General features: G+C 31.5%; 2 protein-coding genes and 1 pseudogene across 7 annotated transcripts; all 3 read right to left on the reverse strand.

The window, feature by feature from the left end:
* Positions 1–2169: 2169 nt before the first annotated feature.
* On the reverse strand, positions 2170–5365 carry LOC146942831 (uncharacterized; annotated as a pseudogene). The gene is made up of 2 exons (XR_015032880.1): positions 3338–5365; positions 2170–2961 (listed from the first exon to the last, which is right to left on the reverse strand). The product of XR_015032880.1 is annotated as an uncharacterized LOC146942831 (transcript).
* A 2881-nt stretch (positions 5366–8246) lies between these two features.
* Positions 8247–13579, reverse strand: LOC146942832 (uncharacterized). 5 transcript variants are annotated; one of them, XM_085756927.1, is made up of 17 exons: positions 13170–13579; positions 12719–12922; positions 12433–12492; positions 12173–12294; positions 12000–12077; positions 11790–11909; positions 11576–11695; positions 11348–11489; positions 10604–10783; positions 10361–10516; positions 10159–10265; positions 9989–10070; positions 9744–9885; positions 9494–9650; positions 9176–9292; positions 8768–8894; positions 8247–8664 (listed from the first exon to the last, which is right to left on the reverse strand). In XM_085756927.1, exons 4-17 carry the CDS (start codon positions 12286–12288, stop codon positions 8404–8406), a joined length of 1905 nt encoding a protein of 634 aa, XP_085613053.1. In that variant the 5' UTR covers positions 12289–12294; positions 12433–12492; positions 12719–12922; positions 13170–13579; the 3' UTR covers positions 8247–8403. The 5 variants fall into 5 exon arrangements, with proteins under 5 accessions (XP_085613053.1, XP_085613051.1, XP_085613050.1 ...); XM_085756925.1 differs by having other exon boundaries at positions 9989–10079; XM_085756924.1 differs by having other exon boundaries at positions 12464–12492; positions 13170–13523.
* A 2991-nt stretch (positions 13580–16570) lies between these two features.
* On the reverse strand, positions 16571–22588 carry LOC146942833 (uncharacterized). The gene is made up of 15 exons (XM_085756928.1): positions 22346–22588; positions 21790–21911; positions 21620–21679; positions 20673–20792; positions 19987–20106; positions 19745–19886; positions 19431–19601; positions 19147–19302; positions 18943–19049; positions 18550–18640; positions 18250–18391; positions 17992–18148; positions 17531–17647; positions 17328–17454; positions 16571–16975 (listed from the first exon to the last, which is right to left on the reverse strand). The coding sequence occupies exons 1-15, from the start codon at positions 22385–22387 to the stop codon at positions 16715–16717; spliced, it is 1935 nt and encodes a 644-aa protein (XP_085613054.1). The 5' UTR covers positions 22388–22588; the 3' UTR covers positions 16571–16714.
* Between the last annotated feature and the right edge of the window lie 380 nt (positions 22589–22968).

A 22968-nucleotide genomic window follows, 5' to 3' on the forward strand; every position in this document is an offset into this window, starting at 1 on the left:
ACTTGATGTTGTATGTTTGAGACATTGAAGTGTGCTACTCTCAAGAGTCTGAAGTTTGAATTCTTCTGATGCAACGATTAAATAGTTTTTACTTCCAAGTGTTATACACATTTATCAATCAAATTATTTATTAATATATAGTTTAAAATAATTCCATTGATTAAAAAAAGAAGTAAACTCCATAACAAATAAAAATATAAACTATTGTCATATTATTTGAACATCAAAATAGAGACACCACATGAAACATATTATGTCTTTATCTATTTCTCTCTTTCTTTCCTTATTTTACAACCGCACATTATTTTAAAAATATACAGAAAAATCAAAGAACAATGTATTTAATTCATTTTTTATATTAAAGCAATACCATATTTCTCAAAAATAATGAACTCATATTGAACTTGGTAGTATATGTAGAGATTGAGGTTCAAGGGTTCTATATTTTTTTTGTTGAAATGGTTCTATACATTAACTAACTTTAAATTGAACACGCCAAATGCCTTCAAAAGAAAATTGAACAGGCCGTATCTTAACCGTACGACCATAAGTTTTTTTTTTTTTTTTTTTTTACAACTTTTAAATTGACCTTATATAGAATACACGCAAAATATTCTAGAGTAAAACAAATTACAGATAGTAGTATAAATTATTTTAAAAATGAATTAATTGAAATTTTATATGATCCTTTTTTAAATTACAGATAGTAAAAATCAATTTTTTTTTGAAGGAGAAAATATCAATTTTTAAAAATATCAAACATACATAAAAATATAGATTTCCAAACATACCCTTAGAAAAATTAAACTTCCTCCAACAAGTATAACTCATGCGAATGTGTAAAAGTCATATAAGTTGTGTAGTCTCCAACAGGCAACAGGCAACAGGTCTATGCGCCATTATCTAGCAGATGTACTGTTGTTGACTGCATCACACCAAATTTTTTTTTTTTTTTGAAGAAACTGCATCACACCAAATTGCTCCTGCTCCTTCCCCTAATATAGTTACAACTCATGTGCTTTCCCCAACAATCCCACCATGTTCCATTGTTCCTACATATCCTACCAAAATACAATGCTTGATAGAAGAAAAATTATAATATATTCATATCTAAAGGAGAAGTTATTTACGATGTAGACCATGATCGAATAGTACCCCTTCGAGCTTCACATAAATTTATAGTGTAAAGTTATATGAATATCATGCACCATCATCAGACATTAAGAACAAAAAAGTTAAGGTCAATAAGTCACAACAGAAATGCAAAAATCATAAATAGATTCTCACTGCTAATGCAAAATATAAGCTTTTTCAAAGTCAAAATTAAAAGCAAGTAGATTGTCATTGCTAATGCAAAATAAAAATAGAACCAAAGGAACATACAGAACATGCCGACCTAGATTACAGATCAAAGACAAACAAAGATAAATATATAATAGATAAATAAGCAGAAAGAAATATAGGAAAATGTGAGATTTAGAGGAGATTAAAACAACTGTTCCCATGCTTTATATCTTCCTAAAACTCCCTGCCCAAAACTGTAACAATAGCCCACTCGTTTTCTTAAAATAAATTAGACGGTTCTTAGTTGTGTGTTACTTTTTGAAACTTATCTATAATTCTAAGTAGACTAAATTTGAAATACTGAATGAATTGTACCAGAGACCACCCCTTTCTGAAAAAAGTGAGCCCATTGTTATGAAAAACATTAAAAATGAAAAAAAAAACTCATCGTTATTTCTTCTCGAAGATTTTACGGAAACATGGAAAACATTAAAGAAGAAAGTAAATTGTAATTGTAATGGAAAGTAAAAATGATATAAGAGGGGAAAAAAGAGAACAAAAAATCATCATAACTCACCTGATGTTGTGATCAACAAAACTCCACAGTAGTGAACTCAAATACATAGACCATGCCGAATACAATGGTTCATTTGCCAAGCCAATATGGGTTAAAATAAGAAGCACATGCTGGTAGCAAATTCTAGCAGTTATGCCTCGTTAACATGAGCACCAATTAATTTTCTTCTTTACTGACGTGACTACCAATGCAGCTCAGCTGCTTTTGAACTTGGTTACTAAAATTAATGACACTGATGAGCCAAAAATAAACTCCAAAAAAGAATATTTGTTGGATCAAAATGACCCAGAATGAGCGACGAACTTGACTAAGCAGCGAAAATATAATCCAATCAGAGAACCAACTCACAGTAGTTTAAAGTTATATATCAAAACTTACATTAACAGGACAATTGCATTCAGGTACCATTTAACTTAACGGTACACAGTGTAATTGGAAAAGGACTATTTGTTAAAATCCTGCATACTGAACCTAATCCCAACCAAGAACTTACAAAATTGCATTACTTGCTTGTCATAGAAATATAATAGACGAATAAACGTCTCTGGTATTGGAACCAACAAATTGAACCAAAAAAAATCAACGTTAAGCCTTTCCTTGCCCTAAGAGAATGATACATAAAGGATGGAGTAAACAACGATGAAGAGCATGAAACATGTTCATACCCTAATATAAAATAAAAAAATTCAAGTTGAGGGTTGAGATCAAAAGAAAGTAGTATTGATTGAGAGTGGTTACTCGATTTTATAGCCAAAAAAGCAGTAAAATTGCTAGAACTGCACATTTTCTACAAAAGATAGATATAAATAGATTCAAATCGTGTATGCAAAGGGGCGGAAATGAAGATGCAATGTTATGGTATAGTCCATCATCTCCTTTCATTTGACCTTAGGGAAGCAGATGCTATACTTAGTTTAAGCTGGTTGGAAGGACTTGGTGAGGTTCAAACCAACTTAAAGAAGATAACACTAATGATGGTATAAGTCACAAAACTAATTACTATGAAGGAATCCTCCATGTCCAAGTCCAAGTCACAAGCCTCCTTGTTCAAGATATACCTCATTGCGTTCCACTTTTTCTTTTAATTCTGGTCCAGTTCCCTATCATGAAACAATAAATCACCAAATCATGTTATATATTTGGTGACCCTAGCAGTCAAGTAATCAACAAACCTAAAATATATTAGCAAGATAAGATTCAAAAACTGTAAACATGATTGATCCATATCATCACTCAAGCAGTTTAAAAAATAAATTAGAATTAAATATGTCTAGAATAAATTACAGTCACCTTCTAATAAAACTGACATGCATTTTCATTATCACCTATCATGTCACAATAACAATACCAGTTTCAGAGCAAGAAGTGGCTAACATAATGGATCTAACAAAGTCTAATTGCACAAAAATGTAACAGCCATGTAGGAGTATAAGGAAAGCAAATGCATTTCATCCATCCTACATATTGGCTTGGTACCTTTTTTGCAGAGCTTTTCTTCACAAATCCTCTGTCGCACAACTCATTCAACAACTCCAGAGCCTCCTCAGCTAATCCTTCATAAGCAATGCCTTCAATAAGAATGGTATATGTAGCTTCAGTAGGCTTGCATTCATTTTCTATCATATGAGCCAGAAGATCAATAGCACGACTAGTTTGCTGAGCCTTACAGAGACCCAACATGATTGAGTTGTAAGTGAAAGCATTGGCGCTAATACCTAATCTTTCCAAGTCATGGAAAATTTTGATAGCACCATCAACCTTTCTCTCACGAATAAATCCTGCAATCAGTGAAGTGTATGTAATTACATCGGGTTTAAGACCTTTCTGGCACATCTCATCCAACAGTTTCACAGCATGCTCTATTTCCCCTACCTTTGAAAGCCCGTCGATAACTGTATTATAAGTAATTATAACTGGAGAGCACCCTTTACTGCTCAACTGATTCAGCAACTCAACAGCAATGTCCACCTTCCCGTCTTTGCATAAAGCAGTAAGCAAAATATTATAGGTCACAATATCTGGGTAACAACCCCTAGACACCATTACTTCCAAATACTCAATTGCTCAATCCATCTTTTTTTCTTGACAAAACCCATGAAGCAATGGATTGTAACTCAAGGAATTGGGAATACAACCATGGCTTGGCATCTTCTCCAAGATATCAATAGCCCTACCGAGCAAACCTTTTCGACACAAGAAGTTAATCAAGATATTGAAAGTAACAACACTAGGAGAACAACCCTTATGAATCATGTCAGCCAATAATCTCTCAGCATCCCTCCATCTTCCAGTACCACACAAACTACGCAAAATGATATGATGGGTAAACACATCCGGTTCACAACCATAGGATGACATGTTATTCAAAAACTTAATTGCTTCATCCAACCTACCTTCCCTGCAAATACCAGCGATAAGAACATTGAAAGTAGCCACATCAGGTTTACATCCTTTAACCTTCATGTCATCTAACAGTTTCATCGCCTCACCAACTCCACTCTCTTTACATGTCGCCTCTATCAATATTGTGTACGTAACCACATCAGGATAACACTCCCTTTGTACCATTCTATCAAGAACTACCATAGCTTGCTGCAATTTACAACTATCACACAAACTAGACAAAATAGTATTATAAGTAACAACATTAGGCGAAACACTCATGCGATCCAGAAGCTGCAAAGCTTTCTCTATCTCCCCGGCTTTGCAGTAACCGTCAATCAAAACATTATAGGTTATAACATTAGGAACAACACCGGAATCTTCTATAATTTCCAAGACTCGTGTAGCTTTCTTAGTTTTACCGGATTTGCAAAACTGACGCATGAGGTTAGTAAGCAATGACATCAGGAGGAATGTCACCTTGGGAAATCATTCGTTTAAGAAACCTAAACCCATGATCTAATTCACCAAATTTAACCAATTTGCGGAGATGATTATTGTTCTCTAACTCCTCTAAATTTCTTGAACCATTTGAGGATAATTCTATGGCATTGGAATTACCATTTTTACGAAAATGTTGTGATTTACCGTTTAAACCAGAAGTTTTGAATTTTGAAACAGTGGCGAAATGCATTTTAGAACTAGTGCATTTGAGTTTTGTAAGATTATTATGAGAAGATAGAATGAAAGGTTTATTTCGGAAGCAACATTTTGTAGAAGGTTCTTTGTGAGAGTGGTGAAATGAGTAAAAGTGTTCGGTGGGTATAACTATATCCATTGTTTTCACCACCATAATTGCTTCAGTTGATATAGTCACTAGTGAAGGATAATCGAAGTAAGAAGCGATTTTACTTACTTGGAAGATTCCACGGCGAAGAGGGAGAGAAATGGAGTGAAAAGGGTTTTACAGGAATTTGTGTTTGTGACAGATGAGATGATTTCTCAGGTTTTGCAGAACACAGGGGTTTATTTGTCTTTTGCGTTCAAACTGCATTCCTGGATTGGCCTTCCACTTTATCATAACTTTTTGCAAATTGCTCTTTATACGCTACTGTTTCCTCACGGCACCTCAAACTTACTAACATACCTCTAATAACCATTGACTACGTTCATTTTTGAAGATTTTAGGTTTTACTCAATTTGTCTCTGAATTAGAATTAGCACCAAATCAAAATCAAAATGAATTACAAGGGAAAATCAATCCATCTCAAGGCAAGAGGGAGTATCACAAAAAAAATATATATGATATAGATGATGGAATTCAATTCGACAAAAACATAAGTTGCTCAAGAGATTAAGAACCCGTTTGTTATAGCTTTTTTAAGAAAAAAAAATCACTTTTTTTAAACAAATAATCACTTTTAAGAGTTTTGCATCCGTTTGTTACAGATTTTTAAAAAAATCAGAATCTAAAAATAATCTAAAAACAGCTTCAAATGAGAAGCTGTTATGAGCAGCTTAAAATAAAATAGATTTTTTTTAGAGGAGAGAGAAAATATAATTTAAAAGATTGAACTAATTTTGTAACAAAAAATCCCTTATATATAGTTGTATCCAAACAAACTAGATTATTTGTTTAAAAAAATGATTTTTATTACAGTAAACAAACGCAAAATAGATTCTGATTTTTCATATAATCTCTAAATTATTTTATATCAAAATCACTTTTATTTTAATCCGTAACAAACGGGCCCTAATTCTCATGTGTTGATGGTATAAAATCGATTTACATGTATATCCAATTAAGAGCCCGTTTGTTATAGCTTTTTTAAGAAAAAAATCACTTTTTTTAAACAAATAATCACTTTTAAGAGTTTTACATCCGTTTGTTACAGATTTTTAAAAAAATCATAATCTAAAAAAAATCTGAAAACAGCTTCAAATGAGAAGCTGTTAAGAGCAGCTTTTTAAAAAATAGATTTTTTTTAGAGGAGAGAGAAAATACGATTTAAAAGATTGAACTAATTTTGTAACAAAAAATCCCTTTTATATAGTTGTATCCAAACAAACTAGATTATTTGTTTAAAAAAAGTGATTTTTGTTACGGTAAACAAACGTAAAATAGATTCTGATTTTTCACAAAATCTCTAAAATATAATCTCTAAATTATTTATGTGAAAATCACTTTTATTTTAGAGCCCGTTTGTTATAGCTTTTTTTAGGAAAAAATCATTTTTTTTAATAAAATAATCACTTTTAAGAATATTGCATTCGTTTGTTACAGATTTTTAAAAAAATCAGAATCTAAAAAAATCTAAAAACAACTTCAAATGAGAAGCTGTTGAGAGCAGCTTCTAAAAAAATAGATTTTTTTTAGAGGAGAGAGAAAATATGGATCTAAAAATTGAACTAATTTTGTAAAAAAAAATCGCTTTTATATAGCTGTATCCAAACAAACTAAATTATTTTTTAAAAAAAAGTGATTTTTACACCTCTAAACAAACGCAAAATAGATTCTGATTTTTCAAAAAATCTCTAAAAAATAATCTCTAAATTATTTTATGTCAAAATCACTTTTATTTTAATCCGTAACAAACAGGCCCATCCGTAACAAACGGGCCCTAAAATAAAAGTGATTTTGACCTAAAATAATTTAGAGATTATTTTTTAAAGATTTTATGAAAAATCAGAATCTATTTTGCGTTTGTTTACCGTAATAAAAATCACTTTTTTTAAAAAAATAATTTAGTTTGTTTGGATACAGCTATATAAAAGCGATTTTTTTGCTACAAAATTAGTTCAATCTTTAGATCCATATTTTCTCTCTCCTCTAAAAAAAATCTATTTTTTTAGAAGTTGCTCTCAACAGCTTCTCATTTGAAGCTGTTTTTAGATTTTTTTTCAGATTATGATTTTCTTAAAAATCTGTAACAAACGGATGCAATATTCTTAAAAGTGATTATTTTCTTAAAAAAACTATAACAAACGGGCTCTAAATCACATCAAGTAGATATTTTATGAACTAACCTAAAACAGTATCATTATGACGTGATTCAATTGAATGAATGTGTAAAAAAAGTTTTACACTGGCAGACAGTATACATAAATTAAATCCATCACACTGACTAAGATAATGAAATCCATTTATTTAATTTTAGGTCGTCAATCTTTTAAAGCTCGGTATAATTTTTCTCTAATAAATGTTAAAATAAGATGGTTCATTTCTAACCCATCAACACTAAGAGTGTGTTTGGATGGGGGAATGTTTTGAGGGAATGTAATGTTATGAGGAAATTTAAATATTTTGAGGTGAATTCCATTGTTTGGACGAGAGAATGTAATGTAATGTTGAGGAAATGTAATATTATGAGGGAATTCAAATACTTCGAGGTAAATTGCTTAGAATTTTAAACTCTTTAAAATTTTCAAATTACCTCATCCAAACACACTCTAAGAGATTACACAAATTTCTTCTAACTTAATCAAGGTATTTGGTTCAAATATGAGTTTGGATATATAGCAGTTTAAATTTTTTAGAAAGAGATTCCTGTTTATTGGAGTAATGAGACTTGAAAGATTAGTTTCTCCGCTTGTCCACCGAACAAACTCGATTTACACAAAAAAAAAAAAATGTTTCTTTTCCCTTGATGAAGAACAAAAAGGTGAGTGAATTGACGCATTTAAAATTGATTAAACCTCACCATAGTTTTATGAAAATTTTAGCCAACAATGCTATTCGATATGAAGAATCTATACAAGAAAGAGAAGAATGCATGAAATGAGATTTGACCAATTAGATTCTCGCTAACTATAGATGGGGTGCTGGCTGATATTAATATTTTCCATTTTATATTAGATAATTTGTGAACTAAACCAAAGTTATTGTTGAAAAAGGTGGGTTTTTGTGTTTAAAAATAAAAATACAAGGTGGACGAAGCATGAGAATTTTTTAACAAAATTGAGAGTAAATCCTTAATTTGAATTAAGGTGTCTATACATTAAATAATGAGGAACTCTCTAATTTTATTTATTATTTGATATCAATATTGCTAGACAATACAGAACTTTTTTTTTTTGAGGGAATATAGAACTTATTTTCTATTGATTGGAGTTGAATGAAAATACGATATTATCCAAATGAATATTCTCTACAAGAATCTTTAGTTTAGATCTTTAAAATGTATATAAGGAGGTCCTTCTAAACGAATATAATCATATAAAATTCCTACAAAAGGACCATCTTTGGTAGCTTGCGTTAGAAAGATGGTATTGTTCCCCTTCACAAGAAGACTGCCTTGTACATCAATGTTGTATAACCAGTACAGCCCGTGAATTCCATGCCTCGCTATTGTATTCTCCTTTCCAATAACCCCAGTTGTAAATAAAGGTGGACTTGTTGCATCTAAATTGTTTATGCGAATCTAGCATTCCAAAATTAAAGAAAAATATATGTAATTAGTAAGATAAATGCTTATGTAGTTAGTAGCTACTGTTATTTCTTATATCAAAAGAAAACTGTTATGCCTGTAGCTCCGCGTAATGTACAGATGCCAAAGCTAGTCGCAATTTGTAGGTTCCGTTTGTATTCACAGAATCAAGATTGAAATTAATTTGCCATGTGGTTCCTTGGTAAGTGTAGTTGTCTTTCTTCCTGCAAATCAGTAAGGGAAACTAATTGAGACAATTATTAGAGATACAAAGTTCATCCGTGTGAGATGGCGGTAATAGTTTGACTTTGTAATCTTAAGAGACGATGTTCAAAAATATTCCGCGACATTTGTTAAATGATCACTAATATCACTTTAATTAATGATAATTTCTCATTCTCCAGTTATATTTTTTTTTTTTTTTTTTTTTATATATAAAAGTGTGGCAGAGAGTTAGGATGAAGGCTAATTGAATCACACTGGCAAAAGAAAAGGCAAAACAAACCTGGTGACCTGAGCAAAAAACCAATCTTTTTTGTAATCACTAATGCCAACAGTGTAAACTAGGTCTTCATTTGGATACAGATCAGCATATCTCTCCCACAAGCCATATTGCCTAAACCTGTAAATTATAAATAGGCTCATAAAGTTTTTCCTTATGTTTTCTAAAAAAGAAGACTAAAGTGATAATATTATTGGACCAAAAAATCAACGCATTAGCGAGATTAATAATATTATTGGATAAAAAAGATCAACGCATGAGCTCGATTAATCTCTGTTAACACAAAAAAATGTACATTGTGCAATTCTACAACTCTTATACCTGTCTGAATGGTTGAGATAAAGTCTGTTCACGTACAAGGGATTTGGATCAGGAACATAGAACTCAGCAGCTGAGCGATCAGGGATGCCTATTTCCCACAGTGTAGGGCCATCTCTTGGTGGCTCATAAACAAGCTCACCCACATAAATTTCACAACCTATGTCACACATTTGCCTAATGAGTATTGAGTTTAGAATAACAGTAGCACTACTATCATTTGGAACTTTGGAAAAACTTCATAAATCATTACCTGGGGTTATGTTAATGCTACTGTTATATTGATAATCACCTATGAATCCATTGACCCACGAATACAAATTATAGTCACCAGGACGTACATTAATTATTGAGAAATAGCCTTTATCATCGGTAATGGTCCAAAATTGATAGCCCTGGTACGAAATAATAAGAGGTATCAGATATCATGTGTCCCTATACTAGTAGTAGTATTTATTCAAATGGTACAAGACGGAAATCGCTAATTTAAAAGGTTACCTTGTATTCTCTTTGCCAAGATCCAACATCTCCTGGGGCTGCTAATCCCACATAAGCACCACCGACTGGGACGAATGCATCCCTGATGTACCTATACAAATTTAGTAGTGAACCGTGATGTACCTATATTTTAGTCATAATGTGATGGAACTTGGCAATATGATACCTACCTATCTCGGACAAGCAATCTACCTTCAACTTTACCTCGTTGGGCAGATGAGAGAAAGTCCTCAGAAGCAGGAAATGTATAGGGCCAGCTTTCAACTTCATTCACCATCTGCAATATGTATATTTTAAATTTAATTGAATTAAATAAAACTAAAAGTGGGTACTCTTAATAATTGTCACAAATTGAGTGTGGCATAGCCTAACCTGTTGTTTGGCGTCCTCCCAAAGCTTGATCGGGCTAACCCCATCAGAGATGGAATTAAGGTATATGAATATTGGTCCAAAGACTTTCTTCCAGGGCTCATTTTCTCCAAATTTCATGATAAGATCTGCCCCTGAATAATGCGTGCTATGAAATACCTGATTCACGTAGGTGATTTCCCAAATAAATAAGAACTCATAAATAAGAAAATAAAACCCGCCAAATTTAAAAAAAGAATAACTCACAGAGAGCATGGTGGGACCCAGGTGGGAACCAAGATATTGTTTTAAGGGCCCAGCAGATCTAAACTCATAGCTAGGCGTAATTAGCCAGCATCCAGTGGAATCTTCTGATGATTTAATAGAAATCCAACCATGAACTTGGTTACTTCGACTCTCACATGCGTACTCATACTTATCATCCACCTGCTTTCAAATACAGTCGTTACATTTCCATCGGTTCTATTTGTGCTCATAGTTCTCTATACTGTCACCATAAAATATTTTACACATTTATTTTATTTAACAAAATTTTATACATTTTATTTAATGATATATTTCTTTTCATTTGATGAGTACGACAATTGATATATTTTTAAATTTATTAAATGAGGTAACAACATCCTTTCAAAAAAAATACTAATTTTTTTTATACTAATTGATAGACTGTGAAAAAATAATATTAAGAAACTTATACATCAATGAAATTATTTTCCCTATCTCGACAAACTTATTCATTTAAAAATAATATTATTTCTCTTAATATTAACAAACTAATTTTCTCAAATAAAAGAATAGTATAATGTTGCCTCAATTAATGTCATTTATTAAAGGTATTTTTAAATTTATTAAATGAAATTATTTTCCCTCCCTTGACAAACTTATTCATCATGTAACTAAAAAAAAGACAAACTTATTCATCAATGCAATAAAATCAACAAACTCAAGTGTCAAGAACTCCAAATTCAAACTATATATACTATGACATACCTCTCCTTTGAACTCTGGCTCCACTGGATTGACAAGGCGGACAGCCTCTGGGTAAGCCAAAACTTGGCCTCTTCCCGGTAACCGGTCATCGGGCAGAGGCATAAATCTTTGTCTATCGTCAGCTATAGCCATGTAATTGAACCTTTTCAATTAATAAAATACCACAAATAAATATTAAAACAATTCGAAGTCTAAGAAATAAATAAATAAATAAATAAAATTTCTTACTTGTCTTTCCTAAGCTTGAAAGCAACCCTAGTATTGTCAAGATCAAAGGCAGGCCATTCCTTCAAATGATCGTAAATGGCATACGAGTAGAATCCAGATGAACCACGAAGCATTATAAACCTACGTATACATTTTCCTCATTATTATTTGCTTATACTTTTAAGTTTGCTCATAAAGCAGAGAGAGATTAAGACAGAGTAGGTAACCAAGAAACCTTTTATCAATATTTAGTGGCGCAAGCTTTCCTTCAAGAGATAAATTCCATGTTCTAGTGAAAGATAGCTCTACTTGTTCTTCACTTTCCATTATCACCTTCATATTTGTGGTTTCCAACCTTTCAAACAAAATAATTCGTCATTCATTTTGGATTAATAGGATTGATATATAATAATAAGATAAGACAAGGTCCGTGAATCATGCATACCTGTCCAATTTACCCTTTCCCTTTGCACCTTTTTTTGTTCTTTTTACTCCACCCTGATCCCAAACAATATCCCAATACCTACAATTTCATTGGTAATTCATTGATAAACCAAAACAACAATAAAATAAAAATAAAAATAAAAACCAGTGATATTTGAAATTAAGTTGGTGTACCCTCTATCAGATTCGTGGTTAACAATTTCGAGCAAATTATCGAGTCCATTATATTGAATTCCAGTGACACATCCTTCTGGGTTTGATATATTGATTTGTACTATGTCATTATCCATTACCACCTAAGCAGAACAAAAAAAATATACAACATATTTATTTTATATACCGCAAAAGAAATTGAGTTGATTGGCAATGGTTCATTGCCTCATAAACGTTATCCTAAAAGATCACATTTAAATAAAAATAAATAAAACATATACTTAAGAAGAAGCCATGGCAGAAGTGGATTACATAGTTTTCTTGAATATCCAATCGCACCCCTGGGGATTACATACTATAAATTAGTCACATGAAATGTTCCATTCAGCTAATACTTATTTTCATAGTATAGATTAAATCCTAGTGCAGCTACTATATTTTTAATGCGGATAAAATGAAACACAGTCATCAGTCATGGAAAACCTCGTATCAGAGACAACTTGGTAACAAAAGTAAAGTATATATAAAAAAGAAAAAGAGAAAGAGAAAGAGAAAGAGAGAACAAACCAAGAACCAAGATGAATTGTAACATCAAAAACAGGAAAAGATTGTGGAAGTCCATTGTTCCCTGTTCAACCTCAATCTCTTCTCTTTCTGTGAAAACTTTGCTTGACGACAAATATTACTTTCAGATTCCTTTGACTTAGTTTGTTGATTTATATGACACAATTCTTTATATCTCCATATATGCAAACTTCATCAAAACGTTTTCTGCAAAAGCTAATTTCAATTGCTTTAGGAAAAGGAAATTTGATTTTGCCCAAGTTTATAGAAAGTGTGTTATTGCACATTTAATGAATTTTAAGACATTGCATGTGAAAGCAAACATTAAACATAATTTTAATTGATACCTAATAAAACTGAAATAAATATATGCACTCAGTCACATTTTTGCCTCTGATACCCTTAAAGTATAAAATTTGAATTGATAATTAAAATTAAAAAAAAAAAAAAATACCTATAAACCATGAGTGGTAAATTTGTATTTGAACAACTAATAGTTAATGTTTATATCAGCATGACTTGGTGATGAAGGTGGTGGCTATTAGGTGTGGTTTGAAAAGAGAAGCATGTGGCAGGTAGGAAGAAGGAGAAGCAAGAGTCTAAATGGAAATTAAAAAATTAGGAACTTGATTTGGTAATCGAGGGAATAAAAATTCGGTTAAGCAAGCTAAATCATTTAGATAAAATGGAGAAATGAAGGCAACGATAGGCTAACTAATAAGTATAGTCATGTGAAAGAATGCTTGGAAGAATCTTGTTGAACCGACCAACCCTGTTATGTTACTTTTTTTTCCAATTCATTTTCCATAATCTAATTCTTGTTGGACTTTTATTTGTTGCTACCACACTATGACTACCTGCCATAGTTGCTCACGGGTCGCTATAGTCTATATAGTTCGGTAGTTACCATAATATAAGGTCAAAGTGGGGTTATTAGTGTCGTACTAGATTATTTCATACTAACTTAACAGAAGTTATAAGTGAAAAAAAAATTAATAATATACATTAGTGTTTAACTCAACTGATAATGTTGATATTGTTAGATAGGACGTCTTTATTGATGTTCGAACTCAAGACCTCACAATTTGTATATCAGAATTTTAGATGGCATTTTACATTTCTCTACAAAAACAGAATATGAAAAGCTCATTATAGTCCCTCACATAACAAGAAATGTTCAGTTTAATCCCTTATAGTTGGATAAGCCAATAACATTAGATTTTCATCACATTTACGAAAAAATGTATGAACAAATTATTTGTATTTACTCTTTTTTTTTTTATAAATAGACGAAATATCAATAATAATCACTGAAAACTCTCACACACAAGTGGACTGTTAGATTATTTGTCAGTTGAATTAGAACTTGTAGACTATTTGCTCTTTAATTAGAAGAAGAAAAGAGGGGAAAATAATAAGATGAAATTTTATGATTTGAAAATTATTAAAAAATAAAATAAAATTGGAAACTAAGTTGTCCCAAATATGTTTGTCCCCAAAAAATGATATATCTAGAACATATCGATAGAAAGACTAATATGTCTGGATTTATTTTTCTAAATGGCAAAAAATTACATTTTTTTTAGAGACTTGATTGAATTCTCTATTTTCTGTGGGAACCAAAATTGATGTTAAGCGAATTTCCAATAATAATAATGCCGCACTTACTCATTGCAGTTGCATTTACAATTAAAAAAAGGTAGGCACTTATTTATTCACGAATGCAATAACTAATTTCAGTAATGGATTTTTTTTTCCTATCCTTCTGTGCTAAACCCACGGTCATCTAATTATTAGTCTTCCATTGTGATCAATTTTCCTAGAAATAATAATTTCAATAAAGGAAAAAAAAGTTGTAAAATGGTGACTAAAATTCGGTCGGATGTTGCTAGTTGTAGAGTAGTGAAAGTTGGCATCTAATATCATTAAGAGCAACTAATTCTTGTTTGAAAAACTACTCCAAGTGATAGGTAATGACAACTAATTCTTGTTTGAAAAACCGCACACGTTAATATTTATACTTATATTCAAACATCTTTGATGAACACACACAAGCACACCACGAAGAGAGAACTCACTTAATAGTTACATAGAAGGATAACCAACACCAAATCTTACACAATAAATGATCACCAACATCACACCCTCCTCTCTTTAGAACATCTCACATGAGCATTCAAACTTAAGATGCTTTAACTCGATCTTCACTAGTCTTCCTATTTTTAGGAAAGAAAAATAACTTCGATTCATGAAATTAATATAGCATTAGTTATCACATATTTTCAAGTAATTTCACTCCATCTCCAATAATCTAAACACACCAATTAACATTTTTTTTTTTTGGACATGAATCAATTAACTTCTTAAAATTAATTCCCAATAATATTCAACTACAAAGTAAACCATGAACAGATCCACATATATATGTTATAGAGTTCTATCGTGTGTGCATGCAGGATCAAAAGTAAGGATAAATTATTTCGTATTCACATAGACTTATTAAAGCCTTTCAATAATTAATATAGTTCTAAATGAATGATTACAAGAAAGTTCAAGAAATATAAACAGCAGTAAAAATTTATAGAAGTTAACAAAAAGATGAGATTGTTGATATAAGAGGTCATTAACCAGATTCTAATGCATCCTCGTGATTAGTTACATATGTTCTAGCTAGCTACCAATAAATATCACCCGTCGTTCTTCAAATATTATTTATTCCTAAATAACGATGAGATATTGTTTAATTATTGATTCCTCAAATGATTAATCCAAAACGACAGTATTAATTATCTGATAGTGTGTGCCGCTATTAAACCTAAATTTATTCATAGAATTTAGCATGTTCAACAAATGATTATCCTAGATTGAGATTTAAAAAGCATTTTCCAATTAACGACAATCTAAATCAAAACATTATTTCATGATTGATCATGTCATAAAAGAATTAAGAACATCACGATCAAAAAATATCTAAAAGCAACCATTTTTCATATTTCAAAGCCTATTTACTAAATATATACAATAATTGGGGGAAAAACGGTTGTTTTCTATCAAACAAAGTTAACAAGTGTTTGTAAAACTACATTAAAAATTGGGTAAATTGAAAACTTGTCAACTCTCTCCAACTTAAAAATTTGTTTATTCTCAAAGATAAGTCCTATTAAAAAGAATTTCAATATGGTTCAAACAACGTTGGTGCACAAAGGATAATCATTGTTTGTAAACAATCAAACACTCAATGTTACCATTTTTGTTTTCAAGCTTGCATGATTCTCAAATGAAATGCAATTTCAAAGAGCAAAAATTATGTTATGAATGGCACCCTAGTATGAAAGTTAATGTTCTCTTATCCTATAGGCATGGGAGATATTCATTGTCTTTCTTTTAGGTTTAGTGTTCTGATTTATTCAACAAAAAAAAATTAAAAAATTCCATTTAAAGCTTAAAAGGGTTAACTCTCAAAATTGAAATAATAGTCTTGATCATGTGCATGAAACATACATAAAGCAACAAGTAGATATTAAAGCAAAATAAACCAGTGTACAAACAATGTCGACTCTCAAATCATCTTATCCTATAGATGCACACAATTCACCATGCTAAGTCTAATGTGATTCCTGAAATGAACAATTTTCATGTAATAAAATAAAATATCACTTTGATAAAGAAACTTGATTCATACACATGCTATCTTTCAAGTACAACTATAAAAGTTGACCTTAAAAATAGCAGCAAATATGTTACAGTTACATAGAACGATTGCACAAGTATTGCGATTTGTCTAACCATCAAATACTCAAATTATGGATCGATGATGATAAATAAATTAAAATAACACGGTACACATGTAACATGTTATCATCCAAAATAAATACAATGTATTTTTCATTTGTAATCTTTAACTGTCTTACAACGCAAGAAATCTTACAATCAGAAACATCACTCTTTACTTTCCTATTTCTTTGAATTTAATTGAATATTATAATACAGAAAAATTTCTCAAATTTTCTTACTGAAACTAGAAGTCGCTGGACCTTCCAAACGAATATAATCATACAAAATGGCCTGAAATGGACCATTGCCTCTAGCTTGTGTCAAAAAGATGGTATTGTTATCTCCTTCAACAAGTAAAGAACCTGGTATGTTCACATTGTAAAGCCAATAAAGTCCATGAATTCCATGCCTAGCAATTGAGTTGTCCTTTCCTATCAACCCACTTGAAAATAAAGGGCGATTTGTTTTGGGATCATTGACTCGTACCTAAAATTGTTAATAGAGTTTTCATCAAACATAAGGTAAGCTTACTTGGTAGAAATCTTAATTACTTGGTAGTATTAACATAAGAAATTAAAATGATAGTTACACCCTCTCATCATCCTAGTTACACCCTCTTGACACTATTTAATTAACAAAATGTCCAAAGTATCCTTAGACGCAAGCCCAATTCAAATACGTTTATGCAATATTTGAAAATTTTAAATATCAAGTTAAAGATAAATTGGTTCAATTTGCTCTGTAAAATCTAACAGGGGGTGTAACTTAGAATTATGAAGTGAAATAAGAAGTTTTCTTAACATTAATCCAATACACAAAATGAATTTAGAAATGTTACCTGAAGTTCTGAATATGTAGCTGATGCCAAAGCCACTCGAAGTTTATAGCTACCTTTTTTGGTTACATTATCAAGGTTAAACTTGATTTGCCATGTGGTTCCTTGATATGTATTATCTTCTTTCTTCCTAAAAAATTGGGGAGGAAAATCAACTATAATGTAAAGCAGATAATTAGTTGATAATGCAAAACCTTTATCTTTACCTGGTAACTTGAGCAAAGAACCAATCTTTGGTGAAGTCACTAACACCGATTGTGTAGATCAAATCTTTGTCAGGGTATAGTTCTGCATATCTCTCCCATATACCATATTGCCTAAACCTGCAAAATGCAAATTGTAATCAACTACAAAAATTATATTAGTAGTCTTGGTCAATATGCACTTCATTTACTTTGGCACTAATAGTGAAATTAGAGAAGTTAGACATGACACTAGCGCCAATACGTAGACACTAATAATAATTCAAATTAAAGAAGAAAAAAAAAGTGATGAAATGTAGCCACATTTGTAGTGTGGGACGCGCTCAGACACACCTTCAATCTGAAATGTTAGTGCTACTTTAAATTTATTTCGAAACAATTGTCGGTTGAATGTTTAATCAATAATGATAAACAGATGATGTAAATTTATGTTGAAATGCATTAATAAAAAGGGTGATCCTAACTTGTCAGGATGATTAACATAAAGTTTGTTGATATATTTGGGATTTGGATCAGGAACATAGAACTCAGCAGCTGAGCGATCAGGGATGCCTATTTCCCATAATGTTGGGCCATCTCTTGGTGGTTCATAAACAAGATCACCGATGTCTATGTCACAACCTGTTTAATTTCACATAAACAAAATACACAACACTAATTAACACAAAAATTGTCTGCAGTTTATAAAAAAAAAATAACTAAATTGATTGATGAATTAATACCTTCTGTTATGCTAATTACTACATCATATTTATAGTCACCAATAAAACCAGGCACCCATGCATAAAAATTATAGTCGCCAACATGTATATTGCTAATGGAGAAATAGCCATCATCATCTGCTTTAGCCCAAAACTGATAATTCTGATACAATTTGATGTAAACACAAATTAGCTAGTAGTTTTTTGTATGCATATATTTATATAAAATAATAGTTCCTGAATGGTATATTACATTATAGTACTAAAAATAATAAGAACGACTTAAGACTATAAAACATATATTTTATTTTTTGAAGTCACCTTGCATTCTCTTTGCCAAGATCCAACATCTCCTGGTGGAGCTAAGCCAACATAAGCACCTTTTGCTGATAAATAGTCGTCATCTATAAACCTATATATATGTTTTAATTATAAGCCAAAATGGAATTAATTAATAAACAGACTACATTGTTGGAATAAGATTCTCTCGATCAAAAATCGAATTAGTCTTATAGAATCAATAAGGACTACTTTTTTTTTTTTTTTTTATAGAATCAATTAAGACTACTAGCACTAATTGATAAATAACTTAAATAATCAATTGATAATATTTGTCCACATGACAACATTGAAATAAAATATCCCAACATACATTTGCTATCAATGAAAAAAAAATGAGAAGAAAATAATATTATGACATTTATAACAACACACCTCTCTTTAACCAATAGTCTGCCACAAACATTGCCACGTTCGTCCCATTTTGGGAAATCATCTGATTCAGGAAAATTGTAGGGCCAGCTTTGAACTTCCATTAACATCTGTAAGTTTGATTTGGTAAATTTTTTAAGAAAATCTAGCTATATACATAACATAATATGTATGATGATGATGATGATAAATTAAGTAATATTGAACCTGCAGTTTAGCATCATCCCATAGTTTAATAGGATCACTTCCATCATATGGAGAATTAACATAGATAAAAACTGGACCAAAAACTTTTTTCCATGCCTCACCAGCTTTGAATTTAGGCACTAAATCCTCTCCACTATAATGAGCACTGAGAAACACCTGATTTGGTTAAATATGTCAATAGCAGAAAATGAACTTTGGTTAAATATAATATGATTACATGTTTTTCTACATTTTGTTAGGATTACTTGCGTATTAGTATATGATATATATGATTAAGCACTTACAGCAAGTGTGGTAGGTCCGACGTGTGAAGTTAAGTTTTGTTTGACAGGTCCACCAGATCGAAATTCATTGCTAGGCGTAATAAGCCAGAATCCAACAGCAGGATCCATGCAAATCCATCCATGAACCTGGCTATCTTTGTTGTCACATGAATATTGGTACTTATCATCCACCTAGAGTCATCAAAGTTGACAAAGGAAAACATAAATACTAATAATATCTTAAATTTGTACTATTATGTTTTTGTCATTATATTATATTATATTATATTGAAGTATCTATATTCTCGCAGTGATGCATGTAATGTAAAATGTACCTCTCCTTTAAGTTCTGGTTCTATAGGATTGACAAGTAGAACTGCTTCTGGATATGCAAGTGCTTGGCCTCTTGGTGCCACTCTGTCATCTGGAAGAGGCATATTCCTCTGTCTATTATCTGCCATTGCCATATAATGGAATCTGCATGTCCACACACCATCCAATTAATTCCATCAAACACTTACACCACGCACCGTTTACACACAAGTACAAAATAAAGCAAAATGTTAAAGCTAATTACTTGTCTTTTCTAAGCTTGAAAGCAATTCTTGTTTCATCAAGGTTAAAAGCAGGCCAGTCCTCCAAGTGCTCATAAATTGCATAGGAATAGAAACCGGAAGAACCACGGAGCATTATGAACCTAGAGTCACACATAGATTATGCCTATCATTAATATTTTATATTTGGCTTAATTGCAGTTTTAGCCCCCTAACTTTCCCAAAGTTGCGATTTTGGCCTCCTAAGAAAAAAAACTACAAAACCGCCCCCTAAGTTTTGCAACTGTAGTAGTTTTGGTCCCCAAGGCAAAAAATATATATAAAAAATGACACGTGGCACCTCACTTAGGGTGCCACGTCAGCGTAGACCGAGTCAAAATTGGCCTTGGGGGCCAAAACTGCCACAGTTGCAAAACATAGGGGGCGGTTTTGTAGTTTTTTTCCTTAGGGGGCCAAAATCGCAACTTTGGAAAAGTTAGGGGGCTAAAACTACAATTAAGCCTTTATGTTTTACATTTATAGTAACATTGTTGTAGATAAAATAAGTCACGCTCTATTCCTAATTAAAAGCAAAAATGGGTCGAAGAAAGTTGATATATTTAGCTCAAATTTTGAACATTATACATCAACAACTCATTTTTACTTATAATTAAGACTGGAGTTACATAAAGTTGATATATTTAGCTAGATATATGTTATTGTCACAGACCTTTTATCAATATTTAAAGGAACCAACTTGCCCTCTAGGGAAGCATCCCAAGTCCCGGTGAAGGATAACTCAACTTGATCCTCATCTTCCAATATAACTTTGAATGTGGTTCCCTTTATCCTGCCCTCGTTAATCACAATTCAAAAATGTTATACGTCTTCATTTTTAAAAACATGTGAAAATAAAGTATATACATACAAATATGACTTTATTTAACTACTAAGCAGCGCCGTTCCAATAAAATTGGACGTTCGGCTCTAATATTAAAAATGACCCCTAATAAAAATAATTAATGATAACTTAAACAATTGCAAATTAACAATAAGCATTATTTTGATTTTAATTTGTTTTGTTAAATTTTTGTTGTTGATAGATGTGTGTGTTTGACCTAACTTGTCTATTTACTCTTTATTTTTGTCAAATAATAAGTGTTTGATTTAGACCTACATAACAAAAGAAAATATTATCCTACATCCCAACAATTATACTCATACCCCTACAAATAATTGAGGCCCCCATAAATTGGAGGATCGGCTCCGTAGAGCTCCTTGCACATGCCAAGGAACGGCTCTGCTACTAAGATAGATGGTTAAAACATCAAGAAACTGAAAGTTAGCCTATGCAAAAATGAGTATATGTGAAAGTAACTAAGTTGGGCATATAGCTATAGTCTAAATAGCACCGACACTTTAGATTAAAGATGTCTTCGGTACTAACCCAACACCTACACATGTTATTTTCAATCACTTGTATTTTCTTAAATTATTAATGATATATATATATATATATATATATATATATATATATATGTGTGTCACTTGTGTCCGATGGCCGTATACGTGTCGGTGTTTCATAGGTTGAAGCAATACTACTATTAGAGGAATCTTCAGCTCAAATTGTCTTGCAAATTAAATAAAATAAAAGAAAGCAAGAGAAGATAGACATACACGTCAAATTTTCCAGTGGTTCCTGTACTTGTTGGTGAGCTCCAAACGAGGTCCCAATACCTACATCAAAGGTTGCAATGCATACACATAATTATAAAATTTCGACTTTTTTATTACATAAAAGTTACTTGATTTGTAAAAACAACTATATAAAACTTAGCAAGGTATACCCTCTATTAGATTCTTCATTCAACACTTCAAGCAAGTTGTCAATGTCATTATACTGTATTCCAGTGACAATTCCCTCAGGATTTGATAAAGTGACTCTCAGTATGCCATTGTCCATCACCACCTATACATGAATTCATGAAGTTTTAATGTAAACACTTTAATTTTTTAAGACTATGTCTTAAAAACTCGGTTGGAAATCAAACCGGTGAGACTTCTGAGTCATTGTTCAATTGGGTGAATCAATTTAATCACATTTGAACCAGATGACAAATAAATAAAAATATTTAAAAAGTAAATAATAATAAAAAAAAATGAAAATCGGTTGAACCAACCATGCATGGTTGAACGGGTTCAACACCCGATTCAATGTGATTCAAACAAACTACAATGTAATCAGAATTAAACCAACGGACGAACTAGCTGGTTTCTGGTTCAGCCAGTTCCATCAAGACAAGAGTTTTACATAATTATCATGTGCTTCATGATGATGACTTGACTAGCTATAAAAGTATTCATGTGGAAAGAAAATCATTCTATAGATAAGATTTTAATTACATGATGATCTTCAATGCTGAGTTGCACCCCTAGTGAAGACATGACCTGTAGTGAACCAAGAGAAATTTGCAATGGAAATCTCACAGAATGGCTGAGAATTTATGTGCAATATAATGAGAAGAAAGAATACACGGCCTTTTATTTTATATGGTACTGATGGCAGGTTCTGAGCACAATGTTTGGATGAAACAGTTTTTGTTCATGTTCTAATAACTTAATAGTAATACTCTGTAATCTGCCAACAGATATTGGATAGTATACTTGAGGACTTATATACATGTTGGTTTTATTAGTTTCCTTTGAACTAGAGACAAAGCATTCTTTAAATCTCTTTACTTAGTCGTCACATTTGTTTGGTGCATATAGTGTATTAGATAAAGGCTTCAGAGTGAAGAAACGGTCAATCACTTTTCAAAACGAATTTACAGATGTATGAAAACTTCATTACAATCTCAACAATTGAACTTTAACAAATGCCTAAATTGTGTTTTTTTATGAAACACCGGACACACGTCGATACCAATAGTAATTTAAGAAAATTAATTGATTGTAGTTACATATGCCTAAATTGTGTTTTTTTATGAAGCACCGACACAAACACCGGACACAACACTGACACGTCC

Source organism: Medicago sativa, chromosome 3 (assembly GCF_051527215.1).
Source record: "Medicago sativa cultivar Bolivia chromosome 3, Bolivia_mono, whole genome shotgun sequence".
Taxonomy (NCBI): Eukaryota; Viridiplantae; Streptophyta; class Magnoliopsida; order Fabales; family Fabaceae; genus Medicago; species Medicago sativa.

Excerpts from the sequence above, each read along its gene's own strand:
- LOC146942832 (XM_085756923.1), bottom strand. The coding sequence starts at position 12,773 with ATGGACTTCCACAATCTTTTCCTGTTTTTGATGTTACAATTCATCTTG. Across the intron at positions 11,696-11,789 it reads CCACTAAATATTGATAAAAG|GTTTATAATGCTTCGTGGTT; the intron begins GTTTCTTGGTTA and ends ATGTATACGTAG. Across the intron at positions 8,665-8,767 it reads TACATTACGCGGAGCTACAG|ATTCGCATAAACAATTTAGA; the intron begins GCATAACAGTTT and ends TTGGAATGCTAG.
- LOC146942833 (XM_085756928.1), bottom strand. The coding sequence starts at position 22,387 with ATGTCTTCACTAGGGGTGCAACTCAGCATTGAAGATCATCAT. Across the intron at positions 21,680-21,789 it reads AATGAAGAATCTAATAGAGG|GTATTGGGACCTCGTTTGGA; the intron begins GTATACCTTGCT and ends CCTTTGATGTAG. Across the intron at positions 17,455-17,530 it reads TTCTTTGCTCAAGTTACCAG|GAAGAAAGAAGATAATACAT; the intron begins GTAAAGATAAAG and ends CCAATTTTTTAG.